The sequence below is a fragment of the Notechis scutatus genome, chromosome 13 (genome assembly GCF_049901735.1).
Source record: "Notechis scutatus isolate UNSWTSFEM ecotype Mainland chromosome 13, rNotScu1.2, whole genome shotgun sequence".
Lineage (NCBI taxonomy): Eukaryota > Metazoa > Chordata > Lepidosauria > Squamata > Elapidae > Notechis > Notechis scutatus.
Genome location: NC_142021.1, coordinates 1396963 through 1409925, shown reverse-complemented (window position 1 = coordinate 1409925; position 12963 = coordinate 1396963). Strand labels below are relative to the sequence as shown.

At 41.4% G+C, this 12963-nt stretch overlaps 2 protein-coding genes across 4 annotated transcripts in view; one reads left to right on the top strand and one right to left on the bottom strand.

Moving 5' to 3' along the window:
* Window positions 1-499: 499 nt before the first annotated feature.
* RSRC2 (arginine and serine rich coiled-coil 2) lies at window positions 500-9382 on the bottom strand. Of its 3 annotated transcripts, XM_087942915.1 has the most exons (11): window positions 9245-9382; window positions 6973-7129; window positions 6543-6586; window positions 5750-5827; window positions 4192-4404; window positions 3188-3331; window positions 2931-3053; window positions 2540-2619; window positions 2058-2290; window positions 1589-1678; window positions 500-1142 (listed from the first exon to the last, which is right to left on the bottom strand). In XM_087942915.1, the coding sequence occupies exons 4-11, from the start codon at window positions 5755-5757 to the stop codon at window positions 960-962; spliced, it is 1074 nt and encodes a 357-aa protein (XP_087799041.1). In that variant the 5' UTR covers window positions 5758-5827; window positions 6543-6586; window positions 6973-7129; window positions 9245-9382; the 3' UTR covers window positions 500-959. The 3 variants fall into 3 exon arrangements, with proteins under 3 accessions (XP_087799041.1, XP_026542620.1, XP_026542619.1); XM_026686835.2 differs by lacking the exon at window positions 5750-5827; XM_026686834.2 differs by lacking the exon at window positions 5750-5827 and having other exon boundaries at window positions 4192-4382.
* A 549-nt stretch (window positions 9383-9931) lies between these two features.
* The window catches only part of KNTC1 (kinetochore associated 1), a 36731-nt gene continuing 33699 nt past the window's right edge, over window positions 9932-12963 (top strand). Inside the window, exons 1-3 of the mRNA XM_026686789.2 lie at window positions 9932-10064; window positions 11154-11304; window positions 11836-11956. Of these exons, the coding sequence (XP_026542574.2) occupies window positions 11173-11304; window positions 11836-11956 (253 nt within the window). The 5' untranslated portion in view covers window positions 9932-10064; window positions 11154-11172. The remainder of the gene's footprint in view (window positions 10065-11153; window positions 11305-11835; window positions 11957-12963) is intronic.

Sequence of the window (12963 nt, the reverse complement as noted above, 5' to 3'; positions counted from 1 at the left end):
GCTTTAATAACAGATTGAAAGTGGGGACTGAGAACTACAGCCCGGGGCATTGGTGATGCCAATATCAAATTTTGGCTATTTATAAGAGGCTGTTTCCTCACATGCCTGAGGTCCTTTCCTCCACAACTGCTGCCACCTCTTGTCTTACATTTAATATTTGTACGGGACTTTACATTTCGCTTTTTACATTCTGTTAAAATACTTCCTAATCTGGCAATGGCTATTAAAACACAGTATCTTTGAGGGGTTTATCCTACAGTATTCAACTAGAGCTTTCACAGAACAAAACTACTTAAATCGGGGAGGAAAGAATTGTTGGATAAGAAGAGCATAATTAGGATATAGTATTTTGATATAGCTAACAAATAACCTGCAGTATTCTTGGTCTGCTACTTAAATTCTATCCTCTACTTTCCTGCCTCAGGATGAGCGTTTATCTAAAAAATATACTCTGTGAAATTAATCGTGAAATAATTTATCCACTAAACTTAAATACTACTTGAGAAAAAAACATGTTTTATTAACCAGGTTGTTGCACTGCATTTATGTACCCAACGGGCCCGTTCTGCTAGTTTTTAACACCAACACAATGTGTTTTTATGTTCCAAGAGTTGAAAATAACTGTACAAGTTTAAAGTACAAAAAAGTACACGAGAGACACAAAATATCCGTGTGGCGAGTTCACCCTCGGCTGTTCTGTTTGAAAACCAAAGTAGAAGCGTCCTTCTGGAGCTCTGGCGTGTGTATAATGGAAGTGAGTATAATAACCTGATTACAACATGGGACACCAGTTATCACTGATCTGGTATTTACAAAAAAAATTGTAATGTCAATAAATAAAAAGTCAATGTTAACACCCATGCAAGCTAGGATGCCAGCTTTCGGTGAACGAGGAGGAAGCCAACATCTCAACCACGGAATCTTGGTCGGAGTCTCAAAGCTGCCCGAAGGCGTTTCCCTCAAACGGCGTCCATTCCTCGCATCGAAGACGTAAAGCCCAGCCCCATTCCTCTTTGGGTGTGCGTCTGTGACCTGGCCATTTCGTACTGTGCATCCAGGTTGCGGAAGACTTCTTCTTGCTGTTTCAAAGTCTTATAACTCTCCTCGTCCACTGAACTGCTGCCCCCGGCTTCCTCCTCGCTCTAGGAGAAACAGAAGAAAAGCATCAACCGAAAGGGCTCACCGGACCCAGCTCTTCTGCTCCGATACACGGCACCCAGCTTAACAAAAGCACACAACAAAGATTCAGGGGCAAAGCTTCACTGCAAAGTCTCCATTAATGTTCCCATAATTTTCACCAGCATAAGCAGTCTCTTCCCCAACTGAGCTTCTCCAAATCTGCTCTGAAAAGTTGCGGTATATAAAGGATGAAATCAGATCCCCTGGAGATTGTTTTAATCCAAATCTGTATTTTCCCACTGTTTGAGCTTATCTTTTAACTCATCCAGCTACCTCGAGAATGGGACTTCACTCCATGGACCACTCTGAAGTGTTGTTTCTTAGCCTGTAGGCCTTGCCCAAGACCACACAGGTCTCTTCACGCTGATCTTTCTGGCATAAAGACATAGCTCATTTTAGAAACACCTACCTTAATACCCATCAACTTCCTAAACTTGACGTTTTGGTCCTTATTTCCGAAATTCAGTTTCTCCCAGATTTCCGCAGATTGTGATTTATCCTATAAAAAAAAAATGAAGTAGTGAGGTTTTATAGGTTGCATGCATATTCATCCTACAAAACAAAAACCGACATGTAGCAACTGGAAAAAGATTTCTCACGTAAAAAGGTAGTTTTCTCTTTTTTACCGTTCCTCTCTAACCCATTCACCCCCTCTCAAACTTTCAGTACACAAGGGCTTTTATTTAGCAACTAGTTATTATATCATCTTGGCCATTTCTGGCCCTGTGAATGAGCCCTTCAAAGTTATTTCCATCTTAGAATTCCAAAAACGGCAAAGAGCTGCACAGCCAGGCATAGCCCTGATCTGCCTCCGAAAACATTAGCGTGCAGACTCCCCATGGGTAACCAATCAAAGATAAAGCCTCAAGGAGAATTACCCCTTCTTTCTTGCCCTGCCACAGCATTTTCCTCTTCTTTTCCTGCTCGGCGAACTTCATGGGGTTCACTGCTGCTGGGTTGTAGTAGCTGGGAACGGCTATTCCTGTCTCGGCCAGAGCCTTCGCTTGCAGGGCTGCCATCTGAGCTGCCATGGCTATTTGAGGAGTGACCTGTGTCCCTGACGCCAGGAGAGCTGCGACGTTGATGACTGACCCGCCGGTGGCAGCTGCCACTGAAACCAAGAAAACCATTATTCTTCAAAAGGCACCGGCTGTCTAATACGCCAGCTTCACAAGTCATAAAAACTGGTACAAATTCTTTTGGCAGACAGTCTTTACCAGGTTTTGTCCAAATACATAACATCCTACTTTTTCTGGCATTTTTTAAAAAGGTAGAATAGAAAGTCTAGAGACAGATCAAAATGAAATAAAAGTAGTGCTGTGTTATTAGCGCCATTTATTTTAAAGGGAAGTTCAATTACCGGCGACCATTTCCTGTTGCTTCTGCTTTTCAACCAGTTCTTTCTCTCTCTGTTCTTGCAATTTTTTTGCTCTTTCCAACCTAGGAATAACAATGCAAAGACGTGAAAAGGGTTTTTTCTCGTTTCCTGACTTCAGTACTGTACTGTTCATTTAGAAACAAAGCAGCAAGGAGAGGCTGAAAAAGCTGCACGCAAGTCAAAAGATTACCTAGTTCTTTTCTCTGTTGCTGCTTTAGTTTGATTTCAACAGATACATTTGATGAAAAAGACAAAGGGGCTGAAGTACTTTCCCACTTCCAGTTTCACAGTTATTAATAATGTATGTGTGTGCGTGTGTGATGAAAACCACCTTAGAAAAAATTTCAAAGAAAAATCAAAATGTGCCTCGTACCTTCTGGCCAAGGCTTCCTGAGCATCCATCGCTGTATTTCTTCCCCTGAAAGGCGGGGGACTCGGAGTTCGGCTGTGACTTCTGCTGAACCTTCGTGGTTTTTCGGGTCTCTTCTTTCTTTCCCTGTTCAGAACCACAGAGGTTCATTTTTCCTTTCTTCACAATTATACATCAGGCCACAAATGAGCCTGAACAGCATGTTCTCCCATTCCCTATCTCTCCCTCTACATTTTATCCTTTAAAAAGCATCAACACACCTGCTCTGACTCCTGGTTCTGCTTCTGCTGGGGCTTCTATGCCTGTGTCTGGATTTAGATCGAGATCTGGATCTCACACGCCGCTTTTTCTCTCGACTTCGGGAGCGGGATTTTTTTCTATCGCGGCTTCGACTACGGTGCCGCCTGGAATCACATGCCAAATCCCTGTTAATGTTTCCAAGTTCGACTATTCCATTTAATTACTCGCAAATAAAAGTATTATCTGCATTATGTTCTGCTTAGAGTATATTTTTTTTAAAGATAATTGAGAAAGTCTTTAGGCTTATATTATTTAGCAGATATTCCCCTGGAAGGAGTGCAGAAACACGAGTCAGCATTGCTATTCTACAGAAAAATCTGTGGCAGAGATTAAGGCATAACTATGGTAAGAAAAGCAATCCAAGACATCCTCAATCTAGTTAACTATAAGAGTTTGGATCTAGGCTGAAGAAACAAATACAGGTGGTCCTCGGCTTACAACCACAATTGAGCCCACCATTTATGTTGCTAAGTGACAAATCTGTCAAGTGAGTTTTGCCCCATTTTACCACTTTTTCTGCCACATTTGTTAAGTGAATCTCTGCAGTTGTTAAATTAGCCTCACGGTTGTTACGTGAATCTGGCTTCCCTGTTGCCTTTGCTTACGGAAGGTCCCAAAAGGGGATCACGTGACACACACATGGGACATTGCAACCGTCATAAATGTGAGTCAATTGTCAAGCATCCGAATGTAGATCACATGACCACAGGGATGCTGCAATGGTCGTAAGTGTGAACAATGGTCGTAATGCACTTGGGAGTCACTATGTGAATTGTTAACCTGTGGTGACCACAAAATCCAGTTACAAAGACACATAATGTTCTACCCCCACTGCATGTTTGTTGAGAAGACAGAAACATTCACCAAGTAGGCAAATTCACGGCTCCCCTTCTTTCGTGAGCGGGGTCAACCGTCTCCGGGATCCTCTCCAAACTTATCACCCGGAAGGAAACTAGGAGTCTACCTTTCCCGCGAACGAGACCTTGAATGGCTGCGTCCCTTGGAGGGCTTCCTCTCCTTGCGCTTGTGCCGATCCTCGCCATTCTCCGAAGAGTTCAGGCTCTCCCTCCCTTTATCTGAAAAGTGGTCTTTGTCGTTATGCTCTTCAGCTCTGTGCTTCTTGGAGGACTTCTCTTTGGACCCATGTCTTCGTGCCTGTTTTAAGAAGAAGTTGGTTCTTTCAGGAAAATAGTGCAACAAAAAGAGTTAGTATGGGCATTAGAAGATCAAGAATGATACGTTGTTGTTGATGCAACATTAGTAACCTTAGGAGCGTGGCCCCAGTCAACTGAGATCTCTTTTAACATCACCACCATCTACGCAATGTTGCAGAGGTGAACCTACCATTCCTCCCCACCCCCTTGCTTGACTTAAATCTTGCTCCACAAGGTTAAAACATCTCCTGCCACAAGCCAGGTTCACATCACGAGACGGAACAGCTGTTCTGAGGGTTTGATGGCCTCGTCCACAAAAGAAAACATGCTGCTCGCTCGGCACCCCAGAGAAATCTTTAAAAAGCTCATCCAGCAACATGGCAGGAGATTTACAGGCCATCCTCCTACAACAGCCAACCTGAGGTTTGGTGGTACAGTGGATCCCCAGCCCAAATCTTGTCTGTCAGGTAACCAGCGTTCAAGCCAGATCATGTTTTGAATCTGCAACAATTTGGGCTCTTTATAAGACACTTTACCATTCAGTGTTTAGTTTTCTAAAAATTTGGGTAAAGGTTCTCTGCAACTTTCCTTTTCTGTACTTTTACTACCCAGATACATTTTTCTCTATAAATTCTACTGGAAGTGGAACTTAGAAGCAATTGCACAGGAAATCCTTAACATTTTCATGTAATTCTTTAAGTCTTTCAGGTCCTAGTAACCTCACTCAAAGCCAATATTACACACATATAATTCAACCATTTACTTATTCATTCATTACACCATTTTATTCTAAATGTTAAGCCACCACAATTATTATTTTAACTTTTATGGTTAAATTTTAATATGAAACTGTTTGGGTACCCACTGAAGGTTAAAGAAGGAGTGTAAAGTACTTCTTGTTGCATACTGAAAATGAGAAAAGCTCACAAAGGTGGAACAAACCCAACTGTCAAGGTAGAGGTATATTTATGGACTGTGGTGGATGTTTTTCTCATACTGTGTGATGTCCATATTCTATCCTCCTCCTTTTTGGAACATGTACAATTACTAGGAGAACTAGGAATAACCCTTTACTTAATTAGTCCTTAAGCATTACAAATTAGGACAATTACCTAAAAATACTGGGTCAAACATCAACAGAAAAATCGAATTCTAACAGCAGTTATTCCCCTGGAATTTAAAATAAAAAACAATAGAGTTCTTAACTAGTTTGAACTATTTCTACATTATGAGGGAAATACGTTTTGAAAACATAATGGAATAGTCTTCTAAACATATAGCATGTACTTTAAAAACACCATTATATCCAATAAAACTGATTTAAATTTCTTTGCAAGGGAAATATGAGTTTGAATTACTAATAGTTACCTTATCATGAAGTAGGCTTATAATTTTGCTATCTGAGTCTGGAGCGTCTTCAGTTCAGTCTCTTCGCGCATTAGCACGCTGAGTATGATTTATTATAGAAATGTTATCATGTGATCTAAACAATATAGTCAATTTCACAAATATTCTCCTACTTTTTTTTTTAAACAGAGCTTCCATTGCGGGGCGGGGGGAATCTCTGATCCCACCTAAAGAAAGTTTATCTAACGCTCTATCTAGCAGAATGTTCCAGTTACTGCTGATGCTCCTGAGCTGAAACCCCCTCTGCACCAGAGGCCGGTCATTCCCCTAGCAATGTTCCTAACAATGGCTCCCTCATCTCGATCCCCTTGCTTTGCCTTCAAAAGAATTTGTTTCCATCTCTGTGACTCCTGTCCTATGGACAAACCCCACCATAGGAGAACTCCAATTATGTCCTCACCCAAACAGTGACAAAAAACTTGAGGGTCGAGGTGAAATGAGATGGGCAAATAATTTTGCAAATGCTTAGCTGAACTCTGGTCAATGGAAGCTCTGTGAGAATCAATTATATTAAAAAAATTTATCATGGTAATTTCCACAGTAAATCTCCACATGAATTTTTTTTTGGGTCAACTATTACCTTTTCGTTATAAAGATGGCTTCATTCATGCTTCATTCACTCCAAGCACTTTCTGAATTTACTTTTTTTTGGTACTTACCATTTAGACAATTATATCTTAAGATTTATACATGCTATGACATACTTGTAAATATGTCCTGCACAAATACCCAAGCACTACAAAGTATTAATTACCTCTTTGCTTCTGCTCCGACTTCTGTATTTTTTCCCGTCATTATCTAAAGAAAAAAGCATCTATTAGTCACCCATATAGTTTTTTAAAAAATCATCCCCATCGACATAAGTTCCAATCCCTATGATATTAACGCTTAATCTATTTTACAGATTTAAAACAGTTGGAACTGTTAATATTTGCATCCTCCTTCCCTGATACAAGGCTCTCTCAGCATAATTCTGAGGTCTATTTTACTAATTCACCATTCTATCTTGAATATAGAATGTTATCATTTATGACTTACATTCCAAAAAAGTTACATTTTGAATTGAAATGTTTATTTTAAAGTGACTGAGATTGTAACAAATTACTACCTTAATTAAGGCAACCATTAAACTACAAGGGTGTGTCCACTAGCAAAATTTAACAAACAGGTAGAGACTTTCATACCGGATTTTCGTTTTCTTTCTCTTGATCGGGAACGTGACCTTGAATAATGGTGTTTTGAAGTTCTAGGTGAACTGGATGCATCTGATCGTTCCTTTTTCTTCTCTCTCTCAGGAGATGATTTCTCTGGGGGATTTGCCTCTCGCTCAGAATCACTAGCCTAATTTAAAATGAAATAACTTTTAAGATTTGCAGTACAGTGACTGTCTACTACTCTTCCGTCAGCCATGGGACACTACCTCAGGTTCTTAAAAATGACTCGATTTACAGCACATATTACATTAATGACAATAAACGTGTCTGACTTCCTTCACACTTAAATATACAACTCTTAATAGCTTTCTCTAGAAACTAAATTACCCTCCTCATGACTATTGCAGCAAGTCTGAATAACACAATTTTGTCATTAAATAATTTCTTATCAGGCTGGATGAATAACTAGATAGGTGTGAAAAACTAGATAGAAAAAATGCAAAGGATTTTATGACAGCTGTGCTTTACTTGGGACGAAAGACCTGTTTATATTTTAGGAATATTCCAAACAAATTAAACCCCAGCTGTGAGTAGAGCACTTAACTGGAGCTGTAGAACCCCAAGGGCTTTAAGAGCAGGTCACAAACAACATTTAATATTGTCAACTTAGAATAGCATGATATGCCATTACAATGGCATTATCAACCGATCGATAAAAACATAAAAAGCATTGTTGCTAAATAAATGCTAAGGAACCATAAGCTCCTAAACACTTAGTTTTATGCAACCTTTATCATGTGTTTATTCCGAAGTCTCTGAGGTCAGGTTAAAGTATTTACTTATAGAATACAAGCCCCTCTGAAGTTCATAGCTCCCCCTCACCCAGAAAGCTATTGGAACTTGATGCCATTAATTCAACTGCAAATTGGTGTATTACTCATCCCACCTTAGTTACCCTGTAAGAATTATTATCATTTTCACAAATTACACTCAAAACATCAAAGAGAACACACAGCATGAAGAAATAAATACAAATAAAGGAGGTGGGGTTCCTCCCCCTTTCGTTTGCCCTGAGAAGACAGGACCCCAGGGTCACAAAAAGATACCTTAAAACAATTAATGTAGCATCCTCCTCTTCCATCAGGAGCAGCTACAGGCAGGGCAGAAGCCAAACTGTCCTACTGGCACCTCTTTTTTTTTAAATCCCCAATCTCTGCCACACATATACACCCATATATGTATCTTATATGAATCTTATATGTATGTATGTGTGGATCTTTGGTTATTCGGGTTTTCTCCCGCATATAACCAAAGATCCACATACAAATACCCGCGAGAACCTCAGAAAACATATATATATACATACATACATATATAAAAGATTCACATGCGCCCAGCGTACCAGGTACTTTTCTTAGTTATATTTATAAAAGAGCCGCAAATGGGCCTGGTCTCCTCTCCCATCCCATAATAAACCCTAAACAGCCCTCCACCACCCAAGCCTTTGCATCCATAAACACACCGTTCTTTTCCACACTGATCATTTACATCCTATAATAAGATTTGCTTTAAAAGGCTTCAGATCCATACATAAATGTCAATGCATACTTAAGATGTATATATACATCTGTATCTACATACACAAACATACACACATCTATTTGTAGGGGTATATGTATCTATATACACATCTTTTATCTATCTCCATTCCTTTTTTATCTCTCTCTCTTTTATCTGCCTTTTTATATACTATATACTATATCTATCATATCTCTATTTTTTTATATAACTCTACATATCTGTCATTCTTTTTTATATATTTTTATATCACTATCTTTTCTTTTTAATATACCTCTATAACTATCTTTTATCTTTTTTATATTTATCTATATTTCTTGTCTTTTTATATACGTTTATATCTGTCTATCTTTTACCTGTCTCTATTTCTTTTTTATCTATCTATATCCACCCATCCACACCCGCTTTAACCCCACAAAAAGCCCCCCCCCATCCACACGTGTATGAGGCGTGTCAGCCCAACATGGGGATGCCGACACTCGCTTCTCCCCGTGAGGGTGCCAAGAGAGGCACCCGGTTCGAGGCCCGGACCCCCCCGAGGCCGCCGGAGAAGCTTCGAGAAGCCGCGCTGGGGGAGGGGTACCGCCTCCCTCCTCCCCCCCTCACGGAGGCCCATCATGGCGGCCGGGCGCCATCTTGTCTGGCGCCTTCCATCCGAGGCGGCTCCGCCCGCCGCCTGGGCCTCGCCCTCCGCCAACCCGGGAAGCCGTCCGGGGAGCCTCACCGCCATGCCGGGGTGCAGGGGAGGGGAAGCGGGCCCCGAGCGGGACCTCCGGCTCCTCCGCGGCTTCGACCCCCTTCAGCGAGCAACGCGCAGCGCCTCAGCAACTGACTGGACGAGCAGCCCTCTCAGCTCTGCCCCGCCCCCTGCTTGGGATATGCCCGGATGTAGCCGGGAGAGAGGCGGGAGGGAGAAGAGCTCCTCTGCGCCTGCGCGGACGAGGGAACATAGAGATATACCTTGTAGAATGGAGCGGTTTCTCTGCTTTGGCTCTTTTTACGGCACTCCTGCCCCAAAGAAGACGGGGCGGGCTCCGAATAAGGAACCGTAACATTAAAACAGAAATATGAGCTGATCGCTCTCTTTCCCTTTTTTTCTTTAATAAAGAGAATGTAGCCTCCCTTAATATGTCGGAGTGATTTTTCTCGGTTGCGCCCAATCCTCCTCAGTTTTGCCCTTTGAGGGGCCCGAATGACCTCGAGAGAGCCTGTGGAATGAGCCCCCGAGCGTCCCTCACACAAGGGAAAGGGAATCACCACGGACAAAGGACACCTCTACCCTCTTCCTATCTCCCCGGGTTGGGGGGGGGGCGCCCTTCTCGTGGGGAAGTTTGGCCCTCGGGGGCCGCCGTAGCCGGCTAAGCCCCGCCTGCGGACCGCAGGGAGAACTCCCGCCAAATCCAAAAGGTCCCTTTGAACCTCCGGGCGGTTCGGTCGCTGCGCGGCTTCCTCGCCTCCTTCCAAGCCGGGAGCGGCGTCAGTGGGCAGATGGGACCCGCCGGTGGGCTGGTCTTGCCGGACGCCCGTTAAGAGCTGGGCGACAGGTGGGAGTTCACCCGGGGAAGCTTTGCCCAGCCTGGGAAGAGCCCGGTTGGGAAATATCTATCTATCTATCTATCTATCTATCTATCTATCTATCTATCTATCTATCTATCTATCTATCTATCTATCTATCTATCTATCTATCTATCTGGCATTCAGCTTTGTTTGGGTATTTTATATATATATAAAATTAAATATATATAAAATTAATATAATATAATATATAAATATATATATTTCTTTCCTTTCCTTTTTCTTTCCTTTTTTTCTTCTTTCTTTCCTTCCTTGCCTCCTTGCTTCCTTTCCTTCTTTTTTCTTTCTTTCTGTCTTTTCTTTTTCTTTTCTTTTCTTTTTCTTTCTTTTCTTTTTCTTTCTTTTTCTTTTTCTTTCTTTTCTTTTTCTTTCTCTTCTTTCTTCCTCTCTCTTTTTCTCCCCCCCTCTCTCCATATATAGTACTAAACGGTCCTCCCGCTGGGGTTGCACCAAACTGTCTCCCTGCCCCATATTTTGGGAAGTGCATGTCTGTTGTTTTGCTTAATAGCTTCTCTTTTGCTTTGATTTAATATAATAAAAGTCACTCAAAAAAGTTAAAGGGGTTTTGCAAAAATCCATGGTTAAAACCAGAGAGGTGCAATCCAGAACAACGACATTATTACCTGTGGCCGTTGAATGCATGTGCAGGCGCTTATTGGTGGGTTTAACAAGGAAAATATTAATTTTAGAGAAATGGAGCTCTGGAGCATAGAGTGAAAGTTATTGATTGTGCTTTGTAGTGGGCTTTAAAAAAAAAAAGTCCACGCAGCTTGCTTGAAGCAGGAGGAGATTTAGAAATTCACGCCGGTTGTAAAACAAAAATCCTAACTTTCCTGCATTGAGGAAAGTTTCCCCCAATAAATGGGTGACGTTGCAAACTCATGAATGAAGGCAAATATACGTGTCCCAGATTACGTTGAAGGATTCAATCTGGGTGGGTCACGGATGATTGACCCAGGTCGGATCCTGCAACGTTGCAAACCCAGAGCGCCATTTCTTTCTTTGCTTTAATGCACGTTACGGCCTGATTTGTTTGTCTTCTGACTTTGGCCGGACAGAACATCGTCCTAACCGAAGATGTGGGACGACGTTGAGCTCCTGACGAGTGACGATACGGGCAGCGGGCAGCTGAGCATACGATCCAGGCAAGAATGTGGCAGCGCGCTCTATCAGATGAACACGCTGGTGAAAATAACCTCATCCAAAAAGGTAGGACAGCCATAAGGACCCCCATCACAAGGGTTCTGGGGGGCAGTGGAAACCCACAAGGCTCAGATCAGGACAAGCACATGACGCTGTTGCATCTCCTCTGGGTTGCATGGTGGCCGGTTGCTCTCTGACCCAGAAAAACATAACCTTTAGTGCAGCAACTCTAATTTCGATCCAAAGATCTAGTAACTCTAAAAGAGAAATGCACAGGCCTACAACTCTATTATATAGCAGTACAGGTTGTTCTCAACTTATGACTGGCCACTTAACGACTTCAAAGTTACGACCAACCTGAAAAAGGGGACTTGCAACCTAGATTTGATGTTCCAGACTCCATTATGGTTGTAACCTGAGGACTACCATTGACGTATAGTTGCAATGTGCGTTAGTTGTTGATAGCTGCACTAATTCTTTTGTTTTAATCTGTTGACGCACATATAACAAGCACTCAGATCTCATTCGTTCCTTGTGTGCTTTTTTTATTCCATCCGTCTACGTGGACTTTCATTACATTTTTTTTAAATTGTTCAGGTTTTATCTAACCCGGAGTTAAATGCCTACAATTTGAGTGATGGCTGCGTGTTGGTGGCTGACAGGACGGTGGTTGTACTTGACAATATTTGTCAGTCTCTTCAAATGTTTATTCATTTTGGTGAGTTTCCGGCTGAGGCCAGGAACTGTGGATCTTTGTGGCAGATGAAGTAAAAAAAATATATTTGCAAGCTTGGATATATATGTCTGTAATCTTCCTGTTTAATGTTTTAGATTTTATATTCCATGTTTTATATTTTACTCCTGTGTTCCTTTTTTATTGAAAGATGATATGAAGATGCAGATAGATAGATAGAGAGATAGATATGGATAGTGAGATGGCTGGCATATAAAATAGATGATAAGAGAGGGAGGGAGATACCATGGATGGATGGATGGATGGATGGATGGATGGATGGATGGGATAGATAGATAGATAGATAGATAGATAGATAGATAGATAGATAGATGATAGATAGATAGATATGGATAGTGAGATGACTGGCATATAAAATAGATGATAAGAGAGGGAGAGAGATACCATGGATGGATGGATGGATGGATGGATGGATGGGATAGATAGATAGATAGATAGATAGATAGATAGATAGATAGATAGATAGATATGGATAGTGAGATGGCTGGCATATAAAATAGATGATAAGAGAGGGAGGGAGATACCATGGATGGATGGATGGGATAGATAGATAGATAGATAGATAGATAGATAGATAGATAGATAGATGATAGATAGATAGAAGATAGATAGATAGATAGATAGATAGATAGATAGATAGATAGATAGATATGGATAGTGAGATGGCTGGCATATAAAATAGATGATAAGAGAGGGAGGAGATACCATGGATGGATGGATGGGATAGATAGATAGATAGATAGATGATAGATAGATAGATAGATAGATAGATGATAGATAGATAGATATGGATAGTGAGATGACTGGCATATAAAATAGATGATAAGAGAGGGAGGGAGATACCATGGATGGATGGATTAGATAGACAGACAGACAGACAGACAGACAGACAGACAGACAGGTGTTAGAGAGATGATAGAGATGTTAGAGAGAGAGAAAGAGAGAGAGAGAGATGGATGGGTAGTGAGATG